The 25244-nt window shown below is 39.3% G+C and overlaps 2 protein-coding genes across 2 annotated transcripts; one reads left to right on the top strand and one right to left on the bottom strand.

The window, feature by feature from the left end:
* Nucleotides 1-2004: 2004 nt before the first annotated feature.
* Nucleotides 2005-12852, top strand: LOC127444141 (uncharacterized). The gene is made up of 3 exons (XM_051703357.1): nt 2005-2149; nt 8650-9047; nt 11023-12852. Exons 2-3 carry the CDS (start codon nt 8650-8652, stop codon nt 11264-11266), a joined length of 642 nt encoding a protein of 213 aa, XP_051559317.1. The 5' UTR covers nt 2005-2149; the 3' UTR covers nt 11267-12852.
* On the bottom strand, nt 12848-24884 carry LOC127444140 (phosphatidylinositol 4-kinase type 2-alpha-like). The gene is made up of 9 exons (XM_051703356.1): nt 24419-24884; nt 18440-18640; nt 17889-18020; nt 17209-17362; nt 17030-17091; nt 16133-16232; nt 15832-15965; nt 15630-15689; nt 12848-13816 (listed from the first exon to the last, which is right to left on the bottom strand). The coding sequence occupies exons 1-9, from the start codon at nt 24755-24757 to the stop codon at nt 13655-13657; spliced, it is 1344 nt and encodes a 447-aa protein (XP_051559316.1). The 5' UTR covers nt 24758-24884; the 3' UTR covers nt 12848-13654.
* Nucleotides 24885-25244: the final 360 nt, after the last annotated feature.

Consider the following 25244-nt stretch of genomic DNA (forward strand, 5'->3'; position numbering starts at 1 on the left):
TAGAGAAGTTGGGTTCTGGAGTCTGTTTGGAAGATACTCGTAGTTAAATACATTTGCAAATATAAAGAAGACATATATTGATGCAACAGTGCTCTTTACTCATCTCACTCACATTAAAAAACACAGATTATATACTCCTCAAAATGCATCAACACCATGGAAAATACATAATGAAACCGTTATGCCGAATGAGGTAAATAAATGCTTTAAAGGTGCTGTAAACGTTTCCATCCGTTCTACTTCCATGAGACTGAGCCGTTGGATTAGACATGCCCCCTCTTTCCAAAACCCTGCACTCTAAATTTAACAAAGTTTATCGAGACCAATATTGAGGAGAAACGGTTGTTAAAAACAACAGTAGTATAATAGCGCCCTCAACTGGCAACCTTTATGAACAACATGGCATAAAAATGGCATTATGCCTCAATAATTAGCTGCAACTACAATACTATGAGAACGCACAAAATGATTGACAGGTCGAAAGCGTCAGAGACCGCGTCCCGCGGACATATTTCTGTCACAGAGACAGGTGAGATATCTCATGACACATCGCTTACAGCACCTTAATATATTAATCTCTAACAGCTGAAGGGTACGGACGGGAGACTGTATGACAGTAGCACCACAACAGTGCCGCCTACTGTACAGAGGTGAAATATTGTTTTATTTAATGTTTTTACGGACTCTGTGTGAATAGACCTTCCGTCAGATGTTCGTCTCGCAAAATCGTCACGGATTTGGTGTGAACAGGCCTTTAGTCCAATATGGCCCTCGACCTAAAATGAGTTTGACACCCCCGCTTTAACAGTGAAAAAACACACACTAATAATTATGTGTTTCATCTCTATCTGCGTCAAATTGTGTCTATTAAGGCAGCAATGCATCTACATTTTTAAATATGTATTGCTTAAGAAAGCTGAGGAAGTACAAATGATTGTTTTTTATCAGTATCAAAAATCATTTAAATGTCAGCTAGTGTACACAAAATTATGATAAATTCTGTTACAGAGTCTGTTTTGTGTTTGTCCACACAAACTTAGTCAAAGAGAGCTGGACATCAGCAGTGTTGGGTGTAATGCATTACTAAGTAATTAATTACTGTAATTAAACTACTTTTTAGTTGAAAAAAGTAAAGGGATTACTCTTAATTTTTCAGTCATTTAATTATTTACTTCTGATGTAATTGTGTTAAATACTGTATATAGACTACAGAACAATTCTATATAAAACAACAGTGAATATAAAATCTAAATTTAATGTCTAATGTTAAACTGTATGTTTTCTAATTTAACGCTGCCCCTTTAAATTCTTTGGCCAGCTCATGAATAATTTATTTGATTGTATATGATTTATTTGAAAAAATTAAAAGAACTGTTTCATGTCTATCCTTGATTTTGTCATCTGGTCGAGGTTGATACGGGTTTTAGAAAGTAATTAGTTATAAGTATTGCAATTACTTTTCAGACAGAGTAATTAGTACAGTAATCTAATTACATTGTAGAAGATGCAATTAGTAGTTTGTAATTAATTACTTTTTTAGAGTAACTTACCCAACACTGGACATCAGCCACCCATTTACAAAGTGTCTGTTGTTCCGATGGTCATGCATCCAGCAGTATTGCAATGTGATGCTTATTATGATAAAATGAAAATATTCATCATGTCGTGCTTTGAATGAGAATAGAGATTGATATGTTTAGGACTTTTAAAACATCAGGCTTTGAATTTGCAAAGTTAGAGTTTTACATTTATTTGTTAAAAATGTATTTGTGAACACCAGAATGAAAGTAACTGGACGAGCTGTCTTTCTCTTTCACTTGACAGTTTCACATATTGGCACGTGTGTGCCCGCAATGACGTCAATGACGGATTACACATTTCTCGGGCACACACATAGACGTCACACATGGAGGAGAAACATGATTGGCTACCAGGGGTTTGGAGGCGGGTTAAGTCGTTGATTCCAGTCCTTTCATTGGTCAGAGCGGGTACAGTAGGTGACGAGTCTAATCGTTAAACTTTTCTACCCGTTCCGCCCGCTAGACACAGACAGAGAAAATCAGACACTACGCCTGTGTACTGCTTTTTCTGAAGCAACTTAAAATATTCAACATGCACATGATACCAAGACACTAGTTCACACGAAAAGGTGAGTGGATTTCTGTATTTGTGCTTTATTTTAATTTAATTTCCGGCTCCTCTGTTGTTTTTCCTGGAGAGTAGCACAGCAACGATTGGCTTCATGCCCCTGGATGTCGTCATTGTTTATGGAGCAGTGCTTTTAGACGTTTTTTATTCGCCACAATGTCCAGTCGCGTTTTTGCAGTGTCGCCTCGCGCAGCTGTCACTGCGGAGGTTCGTGCGCTCCTGCATAACTGCATGACGTGTCGTCACGTGACACGTTCTGCTGCAGACTAAACAAACCTTGAAGCGAATTTTCACATTCACCAAAACAACTTAAACAAGTAATAGGGGGCCTGGGTATCTCAGCGAGTATTGATCCTGACTATCACCCCTGGAGTTGCGAGTTCGAATCCAGGGCGTGCTGAGTGACTCCAGTAAGGTCTCCTTAGCAACCAATTTGGCCCGGTTGCTAGGGAGGGTAAAGTCACATGGGGTAACCTCCTCGTGGTCGTGATTAGTGGTTCTCACTCTCAATGGGGCGTGTGGTAAGTTGTGCATGGATCGTGGAGAGTAGCACGAGTCTCCACATGCTGTGAGTCTCCGGTGTCATGCACAACGAGTCACGTGATAAGATGCGCGGAGTGGGAATTGGGCATTCCAAATTGGGAGAACAGGGGATAAAAAAATAAAAATAAATAAAAAACAGTAACGAAAAGCTAAATATAATTGCGTATGTGAGCGAAATCAAGCAGTACATCCAAACAATACCTAGCGAACACTACGACATAAGACCATTTTCACAGTCAATATAGAAAATGGCAACATATTATATTCATATATGGTTTTATTGATATAAAAATTCACACACATATTTCAAATTTGTCCGTTGACGTGTGACAAATACTAGTGGAATTTTAATGTAGGCTCAAATATATGAATGATACTTTATATGTTCATATATGGCCATATGTCAAATTTCTGTACATATGAACTTCATACGACAGATGTAGCGGCTTTTTAACGTAATAAATGTGTATTTTCACATTTTAGAAACGTTATTTGTCAAAATTGGCCTAAAGTTCCAAGTAAACTGCTTACTAATAACCAGTGTTGGGTAAGTTACTCTAAAAAAAGTAATTAATTACTAACTACTAATTACATCTTCTACAGTGTAATTAGATTACTGTACTAATTACTCTGTCTAAAAAGTAATTGCATTACTTATTACTTTCTAAAATCCGTATCAACCTCGACCAGATGAACAATACAAGGATAGACATGAAACTGTTCTTTTAATTCTTTCAAATAAATCATATACAATCAAATTAATTATTCATGAACTGGCCAAAGAATTTAAAGGGGCAGCGTTAAATTAGAAAACATATATTTTAACATTAGATGTTAAATTTCGATTTTAAATTCACTATGGTTTTATATAGAATTGTTCTGTAGTCTATACAGTATTTAACACAATTACATCATAAGTAACTGTAATTAAATGACTGAAAAATTAAGAGTAATCCCTTACTTTACTTTTTTCACTGAAAAATAATTGAATTACAGTAAATTATTACTTAGTAATGCATTACACCCAACACTGCTGATAACATATCAGTATTAGTAGTAAGTAGTTGAAAGATAGAGATATACATTTCAAATATGATATTACAGCTAGTTTTTTCATATTTCTTCATCATAATTCGCCATTCTGAATAAAAATGATGCTATTTGTGTACATGAAATTGGAATAACCAGCATATTAACAATGCTTTAAGGCAATTTTTTTTAAAATTCCGCCTTACCTGAAGGTAACCTGTTATGACATTATTCGTATGTTATTTTTTTTAACTTTTAAAAACGTTATTGATATTATTTTTCGTGGAATAAAAGTTACCACAGAAAACGTGCCTCCTGTCAGACTCCTGTAGTGCGCTTCTCAAAATCCGTTTAACGGTTTTTGTACGAGCGAGGTGAGAAATGTCTCGTGCGCCCATTCAAAAGTATCTTCCTTACACAAAGTTGAGAATAAAATAATAATGTGAATATTCACAATTTTTTGTGAAATGTTTGGTAGTAGTGATATAGAAATATCTTGTTGTTGGCAGAGATGTCTTTTTGTTATTGCTGCTGCTGTAAGGCATTTCTCAGAACTATTTTAGTGAACTGTGTACTAGCACTATTTTTTGTGTGGTGTTAGAAATAAATCCTGCAGTATTCACACATCTGCAGATGAGACCCTGACTGCAGATTGCTGTAATAACGAACAATGGTGACTCAATGTCACTAATAGTCTTTAGTTGTTCTTTCCAGGTTAAAGACTATGGCAGCATGTGGATGTCAGTAGGCTAATGTCTGAACCTGCAGGGCTTTTTAAATACTCTTTTTCCATTGACGTACCAACTCAAAGCTCTTTTAGACATGAAAATGACTCATACACAATTGGACTCATTGTTGTAGTTCCTTCTCCGCTAACACATCAATCTGCCGCACAGAAAGTAGTAGATGTGTTCATGGTTCCCTTACAACTCAGTACACTTGACATTGCATGCTAACGCATATGGAGAGTTGTCCTTCCACACGACCTAGTTGAAACCTCTCGATAATAACGCCAATATTCTAATATTGGCTATGGTGTTTGAGCCCCGGCCTTTTAGGCGCAAAGCTGTCCGCTATAAAAGCAGGTGCACAAACACCATTCCTCAGAATTTTCTTTCCTCAAGGGAGCGATTCGTCTCTCATCTAAAATCCCACTACTACTTCGCCGTCAACTACACAAGTCAGTGGGCGGAATTTTCACAGCAACGAGAAGACTCTCCGCTCCCCTGTAGTGCTCCAGCGAACATCACTCCACCTCGCGGCTTGACGCTTCGCTGGTGAACAGGCCGCTTCAGCATCCTGATTCCCCACAGCGCTTCAGCAGGTGTTGTGTATCCTTACAAAGCAATTGTATATTGTGTATTGTGTGAGATATAAATATATATTTTATATATCTAAAAGAGCCGTTTATGTGTTTGCATCTTTTTAAAGATGTCGATTGAACATGGGTATACAATCCAATTTGCATGCCGGCCACCCTGAAGATGCGCCAGTTTTACTAGCCGAAATACACTATCTCCTTACAAAAAATGCGATAGAGGTTGTTCCAATTGGTGAAACCCAAAAAGGGTTTTACAGCCGCTATTTTCTTGTCCCAAAGAAAGATGGCGGGCTTTGGCCAATCTTAGATCTGAGACATTTGAATCACACACTTATAAAGTGGCCATTCAAAATGAATACTCATAAAAGGATCTTATCGCACGTCCGCCCACACAGTTGGTTTGCGTCGATACATCTGAAAGATGCGTACTTTCATGTCTGAATTGTACAACATCACAGGATCTTATTGAGATTCGCGTTCAAGGGAATGGCGTATCAATTCGAAGTCCTGCCCTTCAGGCTGTCTGTGGCTCCTCGCACGTTCACAAAGTGCATCGATGTGGTTCTCGCCCTCTTAAACTTAGCGGCGTTTGCATTTTGAACTACCTCGACGATTGGCTGTTACTGGCCCAGTCAGAGGCTCTGTAATGCCAGCACAGAGACTAAATGCTTGAGCATCTAAAAAGCTTGGGCCTCAGTGTCAACTGGGCGAAGAGCAAGCTCTCCCCCCAGCCAACAAATCTCCTTTTTGGGAGCCTGATTCGACTTTGTGAGCGGGCACGCGCACCTCACAAGCAAATGCGATCAGGCCATTCTGCAGTGTCTGTCTCAGTTCAAACTGGGGAGAACACTTCCACTGAAGCTGTTTCAAAAAGCATTGGGGTTAATGGCGTGAGACCTCTTTAGTGCTGTCTCAAGCGCCGTGTGCTGCGACATGCTTGGTGCTATGGGTGCATGCACATCACTATATCTCACCGCTGAATAGCTGCTCTAGCACCTTGGACAGCTCCTGCCTCCTGAGAGGTGTCACGCTGGGGCAGATTGTCAGGCAGAAAGTGGTGACTACGGATGCTTCCAACACAGGTTGGAGGGCGGTGTGCGATGGATGCCCGGCTTCCGGCAAGGACAAGGAAATGATTCTATTAGTTGCACCGAAATGGCCCAGTCAGCCATGGTTTCCAGAAATTATAGAGATGTGATACAGCTTGCCATGGGAAATACAGCTGAGGAGGGATCTCCTCTCTCAGGCGCAAGGCACAATCTGGCATCCCCAGCCCAAGCTGTGGAACCTACATTTGTGGCCCCTGAATGGAGCGCTCTAAACGGACATTCTCATATTTCTTCAAGAGCGATTGGATGCAGGGCTCACTGCGTCAACACTCAAAGTTTATGTGATGACTGTATCTGCATATCACGCACCTGAAGCCGGCGCCACTATAGGCAAGCATGATTTAATCATAAAGTTCCTTAGAGGAGCTAGATGATTAAATCCAACTCGGCCAGCTACAATTCCAACTTGGGACCTAACTTTGCTCCTAAAAGCGCTCACAGGGCCCCCCTTCGAGCCTTTGGACTTTGATTTGCGCATGCTCTCCATTATGACCACATTACTGCTGGCTCTGGCCTCAGTAAAACGGGTTGTTCTAACCCAAAGCCACTGTCAAACCCAAAAAAGGCTATGTGCCTAAGGTTCTAACCACGCCCTTCAGAGCACAGGTGGTTCACCTTCAAGCCTTCTTCCCTCCTCCATTTAATTCGGATGAGGAACACTCCTTGCATTTGTTATGCCCTGTGCAGGCGCTACAAGCATACGCTGAGCGCACCCACCAGTTCAGACTGTCTGATCTGCTCTTTGTGTGCTATGGAGGGCGCACGAAAGCAATGTCCATCTCCAAGCATAGACTTTCTCACTGGATCATTGATGCGATTGCCCTGGCTTACGAGTCACAGGGTAAGATCTGCCCAATTGGTGTTAAAGCACACTCAACTAGAGGCATGGCCTTCTCATGGGCATGGATGAATGGTGTGTCTTTACAAGACATATGTTTTGTTGCAGGATGGTCCTCTCAAAACACATTCGCAAGGTTTTAAAACCTAGACGTAACGTATCTCTCTTCACAAGTCCTCTCTGTCTAGAGCGCTTGCTGTTTAATTTGCCAAAAATATACTTGCGCCCCTCCCCTTAAGTACGGGCTCCCCATAATTTTACACAACCGCCTGCATTCTGGCCGTTGTAATTTACCATAAAGTCACAAGTATTTTCATTATAAATAAACTCCCTTCCCGACTGGGTTCGTGAAAGGGGTTAATTCATACTATATGACTATAGTTCATATATGCATTCTGAGTGCTCCCCTCCTGGCCCAAGATGAGGGTCAATCACTTGCGGCATACTCATGTCAGTCTCCGTCCCACAGGACTGCGGCGTCATGTTTCCTCTCTGGAAGGTTATGTCGTGTAGTGTGGCGTGATGGTATTCTGTTCCCCATATGCGTTAGCACGCAATGTCAAGTGTACTGAGTCGTAACGGAATGTCTCAGTTACATATGTAACCTCGGTTCCCTGAGACGAAGGGATCGAGACATTGCGAACGCTGGCCACACTACAAGACTCAGAGTTCTTCTGAGGTGCGAGTGATGCGCTCCTAGTCCCTCAATCAGAAAATTCTGAGGAATGGTGTTTGTGCACTTGCTTTTATAGCGGACAGCTATATTAGAATACTGGCATTATTGTAGAGAGGTTTCAACTAGGTCGTGTGGAAGGACAACTCCCCATATGCGCTAGCACGCAATGCCTTCGTCTCTGGGAACCGAGGTTACATACGTAACCTGAGACGTTTTCGAGGGTGAGGACAAGTTACGCAACTTGTCTGTGTTGGCATCTATCTAATTTGGCTAGCTCCTATGATGTTACGGATGAATTCATGCCAAAACAGCTAACTTGATTGGACGCTTAGCCCTTGACGTCAACAACAAATTATATTGGAAGCATTTTCTCCTACCTTTTAAAAGTTAAAATCCTCTTTATTTTGATATCCTAACTTTGCACAATTAAATGGTTATTTGCAATTTGTGACATTTTTTTTTTTTTGGTCACCAGTTAAGAACTAGCCTACTGCTTTAGAACGGATTCTTAGAATAGAGTCATGCTGCCAATATTTATACAAAAATCACTTGTCAACTTCTCAAAACTCCTACATTGCACATATAACTAGATTGGTGAAGACAAACTTTGATATTGGCTTGGCAAAGTTTGATGTTTATATGGATGATGAATGGATAGAGCAACTTCAAGCAGATTAAAAGCTATGTATGTGTTTTTTTACATTTGAAGTTTTGGCAGTTGGAGTTTCAATTCATGAACTTTCCATCAATTTAAGTCTATGGGTGTTTTCCCCATTTTCGATTGTCCTCTACAGGAAAACAATGAGTCCAATCAGTTTAAAAAGACAGAGCACATTAAGTTAGAACAGTCTGAATGTCTTAACCAAGTTTGTTGGATGTAGCTTGAAAGCACTTTGTTTAGAGACTTTGGAAATACCCTAAACCAAGTCTGTAGAATAACAGTCAAGCCAACATAATGACCCTATTTTCTCCTCTTGTTCCATAGATGGAGGACGTGGCCTCAGCCCCGGTTCTCGCAGGCCCGTCCCAACCCACATCTTCCCGCCCATCAGTATCCGAGCGTCGCAAACGGAAGTCTGGAACAGCCAACATCTTTCAGGGGGTGAACCTGAGGCAGCTCAGACGGCTCTTCCATGCAGCTGGGGAACCGGATGCAGACCAGAAAGCTCGGATGGTGTGGGGGAACCGGAAAGAAAGGGGCAATGAGGATGGGGTGGACGGGGAGGAAGACGACAAGGATGGAGGGATGGCGGAGGTGGAGACGGGGCTGGCACAGGCGTTGGTGGGACTAAGGGTTCGAGCTCGGAACAGAAGTGGACTCAGGGTGGAGTCTCATAAGGACACTGCAGGAACGAGATGGGTCCGAGCATTTGGTCATCTCAGGTGAGAGAGAAAGAGTGAAATCAGTTGGTTATCTCAAGTGAGAGGCTGATAAAAAGAAAGATTATCAATTACATTTATTAGCTATTTACTGGAATTTAACAATGTATACTCAAATGTTTTGACTGTTTTCAAACAAGCATATTTATGGGTGAATATCATAAAACATGTCAAGAACATGTCTAGTTCACTTTTCATCCTAAACTAAAAAAGACCTTGCTAAATAATATTAATAATAGTATTATTTAAATATGATGCGTTTGCATTTAAGTGAATGCATTATGGTAGGAGAATTTTGGGCGAAATGAAAGTAATATAATAAAAATGTCTCAAAAAAATTAAAATGGTCATAAAATTGGTTTTATATATATATATATATATATATATATATATATATACACACACACACACACACACACACACACACTGATCAGCCACAACATTAAAACCACTGACAGGTGAAGTGTATAAATTTATTATCTCATTACAATGGCACCTGTCAAGCGGTGGGATATATTAGGCAGCAAGTGAACAGTCAGTTCTTGAATTTCATGTATTGGAAGCAGTAAAAATGGGCAAGCGTAAGGATCTGAGCGACTTTGACACAGGTCAAATTGTGATGGCTAGACGACTGGGTCAGAGCATCTCCAAAATGGCAGGTCTTGTGGGGTGTTCCCAGTATGCAGTGGTTAGTACCTACCAAAAATGGTCCAAGGAAGGAGACCGGTGAACCAGCGACAGGGTCATGAGCACCCAAGGCTCACTGATGCGGTTGGGGAGTGAAGGCTAGCCTGTCTGGTTCGATCCCACAGAAGAGCTACTGTAGCACAAATTGCTGAAAAACGTAATGCTGGTCATGATAGAAAGGTGTCAGAACACACAGTGCATCGCAGCTTGCTGCATATGGGGCTGCGTAGCCGCAGACTGGTCAGAGTGCCCATGCTGACCCGTCCACCACCGGAAGCGCCTACAATGGGCACGTGAGCGTCAGAACTGGACCATGGAGCAATGGAAGAAGGTGGCCTGGTCTGATGAATCATGTTTTCTTTTAGATCATGTGGACGGCCGGATGCGTGTGTATCATTAACCTGGGGAAGAGATGGCAGCAGGATGCACCATGGGAAGAAGAAAGGCCGGCGGAGGCAGTGGGATGTTCTGCTGGGATACCTTGGGTCCTGGCATTCATGTGGATGTTACTTTGACATGTACAACCTACCTAAACATCGTTGCAAACCAGGTACACCCCTTCATGGCAACGGTATACCCTGATGGCAGTGGCCTCTTTCAGCAGGATAATGCGCCCTGCCACACTGCACACATTGTTGGGAAATGGTTTGAGGAACATGATGAAGAGTTCAAGGTGTTGCCCTGGCCTCCAATTTCCCCAGATCTCAATCCGATTGAGCATCTATGGGATGTGCTGGACCAACAAGTCCAATCCATGGAGGCCCCACCTCGCAACTTACAGGACTTGAAGGATCTGCTGCTAACGTCTTGGTGCCAGATACCACAGGACACTTTGAGAGGTCTTGTGGAGTCCATGCCTCGACGGGTCAGAGCTGTTTTGGCGGCACGAGGGGGACCTACACGATATTAGGCAGGTGGTTTTAATGTTGTGGCTGATCGGTGTGTGTGTGTATATATATATATATATATATATTTTGAAAGTCACAAATGTGACTTGGGCATGCTTTCATGATATTCACCATTGACTGACTAAGTCTAAATACTGCTGAATTCTTGGCTATACACCACCTTCATTGACACTTGTGTTTGTATTCATGGGAACATGCTAATCTGAACAAATGTAGGTCATGAGAAAGATTAGCCACAAACTCACTGAGTTAAAGATCCTGTACACAAACAGTTCACACACAGAGTCAAAACACTTTTGTACATCATACTTAAGCACAGAATTATAAATGAGAATACCGATCCAGATTATAATTGCATGCATTTGTTTTTAATCTTTCATAAGAATCAACGAGGGGTCATTAGGCCAGTCATCTGATGTCATAACCGGAGATGATGAAGACGATGATGATGCGTCTGCTTTGGGAGCCTGTGGAGGGCCGGGCACGTTTGAGGCTGGATCATGTGACCAGGCTGACTTCCTGTCCCCAGAGGAAGAGACTCAGGGGTCATCTGGTAGTCCCAGAGGGAGCTGGAACTCCGTTCAGGAAAAAGACCCAGAACGCTACCTGCATCGGATCCGACACTGATGCTGCCAGCAGGAAATGGAGCAGTGCGGGATTAACGCTGACTAAAAGCATGGAATTAGATTACAGCCTGGGACGCTGTCATCATAGATTTACTTGAAAACTCAATTAAATGCTAGTCTTAAAGGGATATTTCACTCAAAAATAAAGATTCTGTAATCATTACTCATTCTGATGTTGTTCAAACCTGTATGACTTCATTTCTTAGGCGGAACACAAAAGGAGATGTTAAGCAGAATGACAGTTTCAGTCACACTTTACTTTAAAAAATAAATAAAATAAATATCCAATGAAAGTAAACAGTGTTCCATGGAAGAAAGCAAGTTATACAGGAACAACATAGGTGAATAAATGATGCGAGAATTTTAATATTTGGGTGAACTATCCCTTTAAATGAGCAATGAACAACATTTACAGCCCTGCGTGGCTGGGATCAAACATTAACAATAATCCCACAGGGCGTGAGGAACTATTATACCTGAGAGCTGAGGCACAAAGTTGTTGTGAAATCCTCAAACTCTACAGATTTGTGCCATTCTCACGACCTCTGACCTCAAGCACACTACCAGAACGCACAACATCAGTGGAACACTATTAAAGGGACAGTTCACCCAAAACAAAAGACACTTCAGTGATCATTAATGCACACTAATATCATATCAAACACGTGTAACTTTCTTCTGTCGAACACAAAATGTTGGATGTTAGGCAGAATATTCAAGTTGCTCTATTACATACAATGAAAGTAAATGGGGACAAATGCGGTCAAGCTCCAAAACTGACCAAAAGCACCATAAGTCATGAAATTTGGTGCAAAAGCACTTTTATGGTCCATTTTGGAGCTTGACTGTCAGTCACCATTCACTTTCATTTTATGAAAAAGAGCAGCATGAACATTCTGCTAAACCTCCTTTTGTATTCCATGGAAAAAAGAAAGTCATACTGGTTTGAAGCGACAAGAGTGGCAAGTAAATGATAACAAAATTGGCATTTTTGTCAACTATTTCTCAAATGCTAAACACAAAGCAGTGACTCAAATCTCATCGATGCTTCCAGAGATCCTGCTTTTTGTTTTGTTTGATCATTTTCTGTCATTTAATGTTATGCGCTTGTATTTTTTGAACACTAGTTTCACAGTAGTCCTCCTTTAAGGGTGGGTTCTGCCTTCCAGTGGTGTTTAATAGTCAATATACAGGTATATATGAAAATATAAAAGAATGTGTTTGCATTTACTGCAACAGTGCAGTTCTCTTAAGCATTAGTGTTGATTTAGATACAGATAGTCTGTGGTAATATGTAAATTATGCATTATATCACCAGTTGGTGACGTTATATAGAGATATGCTGGACACTAATCATTATTACAGATTATTTGTCTTCTTCTGTCACTTAGACAGACATTTAGAAGCAATACGGATTGACAAAAAAAAAAATGTAGCTAAATGTAGTCTTTATGAAGCCTCAGAAATCAACTGTTGCCATTTTGCATAAAGGTTCAAAAGTGAGAACACTATATGTGCAAGAATAAGAGTTATTTTTCACATTGTTATTAAGCTGGAACTTCCGATTAAAACGTCTTTGAAGTAAAACTCAAGTCTGTTCTTTTATTAAGTACGCCACTGTTATAGTTTAAGCATCTTTCATTAAATACATTACATACAAATTATACAGTCCATTTTCACATGTTTTAAGGTCAGTTGCGTTGACACCTGTAAATAGTGTTTAAAAAATTACAATATCTTCTGATTTTCAAAATCAAACAAAAAGAATGTCACTGTGAGATTGGAACGTTCCAGTGTTTCCACACATTACACTCGGGGTTAGGAACATCAGACACGTGCGCATAAACAGAAAAAATTAGAAAAATATAATGCTAATAAAACAACAGGAGACAATGTGTGATTTTCAGACAAATCCGTTTTTGATTAGAGAACAAATAAACAAAAAGCGAGGCAAGAAATCCCTGAAAGGGAAATGGTTTTGTATTACACGGTACATCCGTGTGATGCGAGAAGTTATCATTGCGTTGTAGTTCCTCTTCCAGTGCTGGTGAGGGCGCTAAAGCATTCAAGCATTGAGGAGTTACTACAGAAGAAAGTCTCTCCATTGTCTTATTGACATGCAAGTCTTGTGTTTGTCCATACAGTGTTTTTTTACAAGGCAATGTGAAGGCTTCCTTCACTATATCCAAGGATGATTACGTTACACCAACATTCTCTCATTGGATTCGTAGCTTGCATTGTTGCTTCTTGTCATTCATTCATCCACCCTTCCTATTCTCATTTGTTCCCAAAATCAGTGTAGCGACGCAGATAAACAAACAAAAACAAAAAAAACAAGGAAATGCATCTAAAATCAGACCGTACACGCACACGCTTATAAAAGCTCCCATCACCACCATGTGAAGAACGGTTTTCTGCTTTGGAAGCTTTGCGTGTAAGATTCACTGTTGGCACGCTGCGGTGCCCGGGCCGTCTCCACAATAACCGGTGCCATCTGCACCAGCTGCAATGGGGTTTTACCATCCCTCAGCACCTGACTGAGGTTCAGGATCTACAGGAACACAATACACAAAACAAATGAGCTGAGGACACTGCAAGGCAAAATCTTCCGAAAGACTCAAATAGTTCATCTTTCTCAAGAGGGAAAGGTGACTTCTATGACTCATAAGATTTATGCTTTGTCTAAATTATTTGTCCAAAATCTTGAAGGCTCCAAGTGGACACCTTCAATTCATTAGCAATAATAACGATATTAACACAAGCCCTTTTGACATTTAATTTTAGATAGACAATTACATTTTTACTAGTTAAAATGATTATTCTTGGGATCAATGGAATTACTACTAGTAAAAGTGCTAATTTTTTATATCAGTAGCTACATTTTCACTAGTAAACTTTCACAGTGATGATGTCATAGACTCCTGTTTAAAACGCAATTACAGGTATCTATAATTAATAGTTGAAGTAGTTAAAATTCCTATTACACATACTGTATCAGCTATGTATTTCTTACTAGTAAAATAATAATTTTTAATATAAAAATTACATTGGATAGTTATATATGTAACATTCCTGATAAACAATTGAATTACAACTAGTAAAAATTATAATTTTTGATATCAATAATTACATAGTTACTAGTATAAATATCCATTCCTGATATCAAAAATGGAATTTCAATGAGTAAAAATAACACCTATTGATATCTGTATTGATAACTGCATTTTCACTAGTAAAATTTCACAATGACGTCATTCACTCCTGTTCACAAAGCAATTTCAGTTATCTGTTATTTCATACTAGTTGGAATTCCAAACATACACATAATGTATGTACTTCTTACTAGTAAAAATTATGATTTTTGTATCAATAATTGCATTGTTACTAGTATAAATATCTATTATTGATATTAACAATTAAATTACAACTCATAAAAATCATAATTTGTTTTATATCAGTATTATCACTAGTAAAAATTCCTGCTATCAATTAAATTTTACTAGTTAAAAACATAATTATTGATATCTTTAAGTATATTTTCTCTAGTATAAATTCACAATAATCTGTCATTCACTACTGTTTAAAACGCAATTACAGATATTTATAATTAATAGTTGAAGTAGTTAAAATTCCAACTACACATACTGTATCGGCTATGTAATTATTACTAGTAGAATAATAATTTTTGATATCAGTATTTACATTGTTATTAATATAAATTCCTGATAAACAATTGAATTACAACTAGTAAAAATTATAATTTTTGATATTAGTAATTACGTTGTTACTAGTACAAATATCCATTCCTGATATCAAAAATGGAATTTAAATTAGTAACAATTATTGATTTCTGTAACTGCACTTTCACTAGTAAAATTTTACAATGATGATGTCATTCACAAGCCAATTTCAGTAATCTATAATTGCGTAATAGTTGCAATTTGTAAGTCAAAATTTACACATCATGTATGTACTTCTTACTAGTAAAAATTATGATTTTTGATATTAAAAAAATTACATTGTTTCCAGTATAAATATCCATTCCTGATATCAGCAATTAAATAACAAGTAAAAATGATAATTTTTGATATCAGTAACATCATTGTTACTACCAGGACAAATATAAACTGTTCCTGATATCAACAATTGAATTTTAACTAGTTAAAAATATAATTATTGATATCTGAAACTACATTTTCACATATGCATTTTACAGGGCAAACATGTATCACTAACATCAGCATTTATGCATTAGATTATTTAAAGATAGAGATCTCTTAACATCATAACAAAAGAACAGACATACAGATATCAGTGCTTTCAGAATCTTTAAACACAATTAAAATCTATTGTGAATGACTCACCTGCCCCCTCATTACTGAGATCTGTTTTTTAAACTGTCCTCTGTCGAAACCCAGGTCTTTCTGTGAATGTAAAAAACCCCCACAAAGAATTCATTTCCCATGTTTCAAATGTTGGTCAATGAGTAATATCCATTTGACTTCCTTAACCTTTATCTCAGAGTTATCTAGAAGTGAAATTCAAATAAAGCTCCTGGTCTCTCACCTTAAATAGCTCATACAGATCTTCTTCGAGGTCTTTGATGAAGTTCGGGTCAGATAATTTGGGCATAACTAAATCTCGAATCTCTTGAGAGAATGCAACTTTAGCCTGTGGAAGCCACGCCCAATAAAAAGGGTCTACAAGAAATACATCCAACAAAAAGATGACAAATAACAACAAATTACAGAGTATACATTAAAAAACACAAAAGTTAATTTATGCATTCAACGCGGTGGTAAAACTGTAAAATATGATTGGTCAGTGGTTGGTCATGTGTTTATGAGGTGGATGCTGATTGGCTTACAGGCTCTCCATGAGTCCGGGTGTTTGAGAGGGAAAGCTAGTCCGTTATCAATGGCTGCCAGTTTAATGATGGGGTCCTTCACTACCACCCAATCAGAGTCCTGGAAGAGAAAACAAACAATTAGATTTAAAAAAAATATATCATATAGAAAATAAACTAGATAGGTAAAGTTTGTCAAGACAAACGTTGATGTTGGTATGACAAAGAATTCTCTGAAAGTTTAAACTAGACATTACACCAAGACAAAAGTCTTAGACACAGCACACTATTCCGGAACAGTCTGAAGGTCTGTGCCGAGTTTGGTGGATGTAGCTTGAAAGCTCCAAGAGGAATTACAGTCAGAATTTTCATCCTCGTTTAGGAATTTTGAAAAAACCCTTAAAGTTTGTAGAATAACAGTACTTTGGTTTTGTCAAGCCAACATAATAAGCATAAATCACGGGGGGCCTGGGTAGCTCAGTGGTAAAAGACGCTGGCTACCACCCCTGGAGTTCGCTAGTTCAAATCCCAGGGCATGCTGAGTGACTCCAGCCAGGTCTCCTAAGCAACCAAATTGGCCCGGTTGCTAGGGAGGGTAGAGTCACATGGGGTAACCTCCTCGTGGTCGCTATAATGTGGTTCGTTTTCGGTGGGGCGCGTGGTGAGTTGAGCGTCGATGCCGCGGTGGATGGCGTGAAGCCTCCACATGCGCTATGTCTCCGTGGCAACGTGCTCAACAAGCCACGTGATAAGATGCAAGGGTTGATGGTCTCAGACGCGGAGGCAACTGGGATTCGTCCCCCGCCACCCGGATTGAGGCGAATCACTACGCGACCACGAGGACTTAAAAGCGCATTGGGAATTCGGCATTCCAAATTGGGTGAAAAATCCACCCCCCAAAAAGCATAAATCACTCACCCTGTTGCTTGATGTATCCATCGGATAGTCATATTTTAAAAGCCAGTTGTCATTTCCTCGATCTACAAATCGCCACAAAAATAACACTTATTAAAGCAGTTATTACACCATATTACAACTACACGACAATATCGTAAACCGAGCTGAAATGTTGACCTTTACAGCGTTTCTGTGGTTACCTGTGTTTCTGATGATGTAATCCAGCACCACCAGTCTCTCAAACTGCAACTGGAGTTGGCGATTGGTGTTTTCGGGTAAAGGCTCCGCTTCAAACCGCCGCAGCCAGAAATCTGCATCTTTATATCCTTCTACAAAGACCTGGAACGAGCCGATCTACAACAGCCAATAGAGACGAGTTTATACACTAACACCAAACGCCCACTTCACATGTCAAACCAGATGCAATGCTTTGCTGCTTTCACACGCGGGCTGTGGGTTTGCTGTCAGGTCGAATACAGTTTTTAACAGCTCCAGTATTTAATAACATCTGCGAAACCATCTGCGCTGAAATGTGATGAATAAACGGTTAAGACCAGACTGTAATGATCAGGGATCGTATTAAAAATAAACTTTAGCTGCTCATTTCTAAAAAAGAAATGGGACACTACAGAACACAATATGCAGCGGAGTAAGTGTTGTCATGCTTTAAGGAAGTCAGAAACTGTAAGAGGATTCATTTTGCATGCTTTTCTGCAATGGCGAGGAAGTTGGTTTTTTTTGTTTTTTGAAGTTACAGTGCGGTTTCACTGTACATTGACCTCTTTTATCTAAAAAGATCAAGGATCATTTGATTCACCGTGATATGACCCATTTAACTTCCTCCAGGCAGATAGTTGACACAATCTTAAACCAGACTTACCTTAGGTGGCAAGCCAATCCGGTGAAAACGTTGGCCCACTTTGGGCACTTTTTCTAGAGCTAACCTCTTCCCTCTGGACTTTACACGATCAATAGCACTGTAATTAAATGTTTCACTTGATAAATACACCACCTAAGAGAAAGAGAGAAATACAGATGAATGTTTGCGATCTCTTTATAGATGAAATGTCTTCTACGTCAATAGTCAGCTATAATGACAGGAGACAGTTGACTGTATATATGAGGTAGGTGTTTTTTTAGGTGTGTGTGGTTGAGTGTTTATTTTCATGTGAAAGGGGTTGACCATTCACCTTGGTTTTAGTTTCACACTGAGCTAACATTCACAGAAATACACAAACTGTGATGTGTGTGGAGTATCATTAGTCAGAACACAGTTAAAGGGATAGTTCACCCAAAAATTAAAATTGACAGCCATGGTCTCTATGAACTGTTGGGTTTGGGATGACATGATGATGAGTAAATAAAGAACTTTTATTTTGGGTGAACTATTCCTTAAATGTGAAAATACATGAGTGTGTGTTGATCTCATACTTTGGTGCGTGGTACGATATTGAGTTCTAGTTTCTGGTCCACTAAACTGGCGCCGGCCTCTGACAGGTAACCTTGATTCAGAACCAGACAGTCCCGGCCGAAACAGCACGGACAGCAGAGCTTCTGCAGCCATTTGGCCCACTTTGGGTTCAGCTGTCCGTATGGTTCCTCGTTCTTTGGTTTGAAGACCCCGATGATCTTCTGTTGGAGCGGAGAAGGGTAATACATGCTTAGCACCTGTTAACAACACACTCACTTGGAAACAATTGTTTGTGTTTATTATAGAATAAAATTGTAAGCTTAGCAACATGCTATTATTAATCTCTATTGGAATCAGTTGTGTTTGTGTTCAGTAAAGTATCAAACTGTTAGCATAGCAACATGCTAACTTCATGCTCTATTGGAATCCACTGTGTGTTTATTAATGTTAAAGTATAACCAAGTGAAAAAAATACACTTATATTTAAGATACATTCTCTTAAAGCAAGTCTAAATATCTTATATGTTGCTTCTCAAGTAAATGTATCTTGTTTTAAGGATTTGTAGACAATTTTAAATGGAAAACAAGACAAAAACACTTGATAACAATAGGATATTTTTGCAGTGAATTTCTTTACTGAATTAAACTTAATAAAAAGTATTTTTCCCTTTAATTCAGTGAATGTCATTTAGAGGTATTTTTTAAAAGATGATTTTGTCCTCTTTATTGTTAGTACGCACGTTTAATACAACCTTTTAAGTCGGGGCACAAGCTGAATAATCGGTTAAGAGCTAATGATTAATCGTTGCGATAATCACTGAATAGTCGAATAATCGTTCTAATAATCGTTAGATTAATTGATTATCAAAATAATTGTTAGTTGCAGCCCTATTAGAATCAGCTGAATTTGTGCTTATTAGACTATAACTGTTATATTAGCAACATGCTAACATCAAGTTTTATTAGAATCAACTGTGTGTTTATAATAGAATTAATCTATTAGCATAGCAACATGCTAACATCAAGCTCTATTGGAATCAGCTGAATGTGCTTATTAGACTAGAATCGTTACCTTAGCAACATGCTAACATCAAACTTTATTAGAATCAACTGTGTGTTTATAATAGAATTAATCTATTAGCATAGCAACATGCTAACATCAAGCTCTATTGGAATCAGCTGCATTTGTGCTTATTAGACTAGAATTGTTACATCAAGCTCTATTAGACTTAACTGTGTGTTTATTAGAGGTGTGAATCTTCACTTGCCTCATGATTCGATTCCGAAACAGAGGGTAACGATTCGATTATAAAAGGATTCTCGATGCATCTTGTTCTCCAATTCTTTTATTAATAATACACACACTTGAAACTATCTCTTTCAGCTTTTTTATTTAACAGCTGTTTTCAAACAAAAGAACATGTCAAATTACATGACAACCTGTCTATTTTTCAAGTTACTCAGCAGTATGTATAAACACAAAACACTTCTGAAACTTCCAGCTGCGTTTTGCAGGTTTGCTGCTAACTTTAGCTCTGGGTGAATACAGGAGATGTGATTCCTCATATCTGTTGTGTTGCCGAAGTTTTTAATCTTGGCTCGACATGTCTTGCACACAGCATATTTTTTTATCAAGCTCTTTTTTCCTACTTATCTTCGTAAAAACCGAAAATGTGCCCAAATATCTGCTTTCAAGAAGTTAGGCTCTATAGGAATCAACTGCATTTATTCTTATTAGACTAGAATTGTTAGCTTAGCAGCATGCTAACATCAAACTCTATTGGAATCAACTGTGTTTATTATAATATCGAATTGTTAGCTTAGCAACATGCTAACATCAGCCTCTATAGGAATCAACTGCATGTATTCTTATTGGACTAGAATTGTTAGCTTAGCAACATGCTAACATCAGGTTCTATTGGAATCAACTGTGTTTATTATAATATCGAATTGTTAGCTTAGCAACATGCTAACATCAGGCTCTATAGGAGTCAACTGCATTTATTCTTATAAGACTAAAACTGTTAGCTTAGCAACATGCTAACATCAACCTCTATTGGTATCAACTGTGTGTTCATTATAATATCACATTTTAGCTTAGCAACATGCTAACATCAAACACTATCGGTATCAGCTGTGTTGCTCGTTCACTTATCGTCAGCGAGGATGCTGCTAGAATGTAGCAACATTCCCTGCTGGGGGAAAAAAAAAACTTAAACCAGTCTGGCTTGCTAGTCCAAGCTGCTTATTAGCTGGTCTCCCAGCCTGACCAGCTGAAAAGTGCCCCTCTAAAACCAGGCTATGAGAATGGCTAAGACCAGCAAACCAGCTCAGGCTGGTTTAAACTGTGTTTTTTAACAGCAGAGCAAGAAATGAGATGTGTTGATAATGTTCATAGCATCTGATTTCCCACAAAATTGTCATCAACTACAAAGAAGACACTAAATGTGGATGATATCAAAGCTTCTCAATGACAAAAGTCATTGATGGCTTCATCTTTTCTCCGTGACCACACCACCTGATTACACATGTGCTCGTGTGCTGTGTGACTCATGTAAGATGCCTCACTGTTCAACATATGAACTTTCCAGTGTGTTCACATCTGTGAGGCAGTACATATTCTATATGCAGGCTCAGATAAATGATAAATAAACTGAGAGTAAGATGGGGTAGGAACTGATTAACATTGTGCATGTACATTAAACCACTTCTGTCTGAACTGATCACATACACACTCACAGGTCAGGGTGAGGGCATGAATAGAGAAGTGTGATGTTTAGGATTAACACAAGTCAAAGCACTACTGAAGAACTAGTAACTATGTGATACTGTTATTAACATAAACCTGTAAAGACTTTGACTGTCAAAGCACCATCCAAATTAGGATGACCACAGGAGGGAGATTTAAAGTCAGCTTTATTACGACCAAACAAAAAACAAACAAACAACATTTAGCAAAGCTAGAATTATATTTAAAGAGAATAGTTCTCCCAAAATGAAAGTTCTGTCATCATCTACTCACCCTCATGTTGTTCCAAACCTGTACGAGATGATCTCTAAAAGAGATGTTAGACAGTATGATAATCTCAGTCAGATTCAGTTCACTTCAATTGCATCTCTTTGTCCATAAAAATGAAAGTGAATGGTGATTAAAGCTGTTATTCTGCTTAATATCTCTTTTGTGTTCCACAGAAGGAAGTCATCCAGTTTGGAACAGCATGCGGGTGAGTAGATGATGACAGAATTTCCATTTTTGGGTGAACTATCCCTTTAAAGGAATATTCCGGGTTCAACACAAGCTCAGTCGACAGCATTTGTGGCATAATGTTGATGACCACAAAAATAATTTCGACTCGTCCTTCCTTTTCTTTAAAAAAATAAAGAAGCAGAAATTGAAGTTACAATGAAAGTGAATTGGGCCAATTTTATAAAAACACTTACATTCATAAATTTGTTAAAAACTCAGGTATAATTTGAGCTGTTTAGTTGCTTAAAATGTCATTTTTACAGTTGTGTAGGGTTTACGGTACTACACTGTCATGGCAACGAATTTTTAAAATTGGTAACTACTGTATAACTTATGCACAGAAAAAGTTAGTAATTGATTTTATCACACTATAATCATCTTTACACACATTTTGCTAATGTCTTATGACTTTTCTCCCCAATTTGGAATGCCCAATTCCCAATGTGCTCTAAGTCCTCGTGGTGGCGTAGTAACTCGCCTCAATCCGGGTGGCGGAGGACGAATCTCAGTTGCCTCCGTGTCTGAGACCGTCAATCTGTGCATCTTATCATGTGGATTGTTGAGCGCGTTACCGCGGTGACGTAGCGCATATGGAGGCTTCATGCTATTCTCCGCGGCGTCCATGCACAACTCACCACGCGCCCCACCGAGAGCAAGAACCACATTATAGTGACCATGAGGAGGTTACCCCATGTGACTCTACCCTCCCTAGCAACCGGGCCAATTTGGTTGCTTAGGAGACCTGGCTGGAGTCACTCAGCACACCCTGGATTCGAACTCACGACTCCAGGTGTGGTCAATACTCGCTGAGCTACCCAGGCCCCCATGGCTATACTTTTTAACATTTACTGGCTGGACCCATTTACTTCCATTGCAAGTGCCTCAGAGTAACTTATCTTTCTTATTTAAAGAAAAGGACGAGCCTAAATTAGCCACAAATGCTGTTGATTGAGCTTATTTTGTGTTGAACCTGGAATATTCCTTTAAGAATTCGGCCAATTCCACTGAAAATGGAAAAATGCGATTTCAATCTTATTTCAATTCATCATGCAGCTTTGATGGGTATTATAACATAATATAATATGTCTCAGAGGTCAAAGTCTGCAGATTTCAAAGCGCTTTGGATGGTTTCCCCTCATGATGCAAGTGCTGCTTTCACAACCGTCATGTCCATAACGAAGAGATGTCACGCCAGATATGCCAGTTTTCCACAATTTATGTGAAAATGACAATCAATAAAAATTAAATATTACATCATCTTAGGAGTGCCAACTCTTCTACATTCTGTGGCTGGTTTGTGCATTTCAATTCACAAAGATTTTACAAAGTGCGTGGTCTCCCAAAAACTGTCACATTTGTAAATTTCCCGACCAAAAAAACTTGTCTAGACTGAAACTTTTCTGATGTCTGTACTCTGTCTGCAGGGGTCTATGAATATACATAAAAATGCTTTGATATACTGGTAATGAGTGCTTTATTTATGAAGTTAAAGTTCAAGCAAATGTCACATCCTTAACGCTGGAATTGCCCAATACCGAATCAAACATTACGAACTGAGAAATCTCAAACAGTCCCTCGGATCTGCTTAACAGAAGAACAGGAACGTCAATCAATCTGTGGTAAATACATCACTCGTACACGATCAGTAATGCCGTTTAACCTTGTTTTAACCTCACTGAACTATCAAGACAGAAAAACTGGTGTTTTGATTCGGGCAAAACTGACCGGTTCCAAAGCCGAGAGTTACGGTGTTGTGAAATTCCATGGCCATGAAGAAAGAATAAACGTACTCGCCAAACACACTGGCTTCAGTCTAATGCAATGTTAATCACAGCTGTGCACACTACTAGAACTCAAACCACAGAATTAGGCCACTTAACACAGGTCTTAAGCCATGTCAAACATGTTACCTTTATTTTAAGGTTTTATTTAAAGAAGTGGGTAACTGTTGCATAATTGAGTAGGTACTGATATGAGAACTGTCACTCAATGATAATAGATGGTTCTGTGTTTTCAGTGATGAGAGCTACAAAGAAAGAGTGCCAGAAAGTCTTTTGTCTCCTGATGAAAGACTATGTCTGCATTTCAAAAGCTTGCCAAATGATCATGCCAAATGCGTCAATGACGACTCAAAAATGCTGTCTAGGTAGGCAGCTAATTAGGTTTTGAAAGCCTATAATACCTGCTGCAGTTCCACTTTCAGTGATGTATGTGCAGTGACGCAGCAATGTGTACAGACACCCAAACACTACAGGTCTATGAAGGTACTAGAGAGGGTGCATGGACTACTATATAAAACATATATACAATATTTTCACAAATGCTTTCTATATTTCAAAATGTGGTTAATCTGCATTGTACATTCTTTTCATTTATGGTTTAACGAAACAGCCTCTTATAGTTGATTATATATAGTATGCAAACCACCATTAAACACATGTAAATCTCGATTTGCTATACAGTGGTTGGGCTACTGATCAAATCCAGCATTTTCATATTAAGGGGTCCTTCTGGGTGGGGGTCCCCAAGACTCAAAACAGCCAAGACTGCCGAGTCAAACCCAACTTAAACATATTAGAGTAAAAAAGTTCAGACTTTTTAGGAACTAGGCCTGACCTTATGGCACAGCTGTTACTGTGATCATTCAATAAACAACATGTTTTGCTTTATCTGAGGCTGTGAGTGCACATTTTATTGATTAGGTGGGCTTATGTAACGAGGACAGAGCTCAAAACAAGATAAAATGTCTCACCCCAGTTGAATCTTTCACGAAGTAGCTGCCGCTGGAGCCCTGATAGATGCGCTCCGGGTAGATGCCCTCCTCGATGGCCCGCTCCGCCTTCCGGATGATGTCCTTAAACTCCGGGTCCTCCGGGAACTCGTTCCTGTGCGGGTCCCGGGGAGACGCGCCTCTATCTCGGTCCAGCAGCGGCTGTCGCTCGCGGGTGCGTCCGGGACTCCCCGCCGGCAGACGCACCACAGAGCCCGGCGTGCCTCCGAATCCGCCCCGGGGACTGGTCAGCTCGGCTGGTCCGTAGCTGAAATCGTTCGAATCGCGGAGAGGAGACACCAGCGGGCTCGTTTCGTCCATGTCGGAGAAAGGAGAAAGCTGGAGGACAGTGGGGGAAAAGGGGCAATTACGCGGGACAAGAGTCCGTTTGTTGCTGTAATGAAATGATGCGGCTTTGAACAGTGAATCGCCAACAAACAAATCACATGACAATCAGCTTCCGAAAAGAGGAGGGACTAATGTGTGATCGCAGGGGTATTGGCCAATCAGCGCTTGAAAATTGTATCGTTTTCCCATATGTGCACTGTGATTGGCTCGAATCAAACCACCCACATTGACCATGTGACAAAACACAACATCCCTGCAGCGTGACTATGAGTTTTCAGGAAATTTAGTGTGAATTAATAATTAGTTTAGAGTATCAATAACTTAGTGAATTATTTGTTTTATTTAAACTATAAAGGTAAAATTTGTAATTAAATTTTTTAATTTGAAATAATACATTGATAATTGATCCCTTTATTTTGTGAATACTTCTAGTCTTCCATAAAAGCCTGTACTAAAGGAA

Source organism: Myxocyprinus asiaticus, chromosome 7 (assembly GCF_019703515.2).
Source record: "Myxocyprinus asiaticus isolate MX2 ecotype Aquarium Trade chromosome 7, UBuf_Myxa_2, whole genome shotgun sequence".
Classification (NCBI taxonomy): domain Eukaryota; kingdom Metazoa; phylum Chordata; class Actinopteri; order Cypriniformes; family Catostomidae; genus Myxocyprinus; species Myxocyprinus asiaticus.

Coding starts and splice junctions, on each gene's coding strand:
- LOC127444141 (XM_051703357.1), top strand. CDS start 8,650: ATGGAGGACGTGGCCTCAGCCCCGGTTCTCGCAGGCCCGTCCCAACCC. Junction 9,048..11,022: donor CGAGCATTTGGTCATCTCAG/GTGAGAGAGAAA, acceptor ATCTTTCATAAG/AATCAACGAGGGGTCATTAG.
- LOC127444140 (XM_051703356.1), bottom strand. CDS start 24,757: ATGGACGAAACGAGCCCGCTGGTGTCTCCTCTCCGCGATTCGAACGAT. Junction 18,641..24,418: donor TCGTGAAAGATTCAACTGGG/GTGAGACATTTT, acceptor CCGCTCCAACAG/AAGATCATCGGGGTCTTCAA. Junction 15,690..15,831: donor ATCTGTATGAGCTATTTAAG/GTGAGAGACCAG, acceptor TTACATTCACAG/AAAGACCTGGGTTTCGACAG.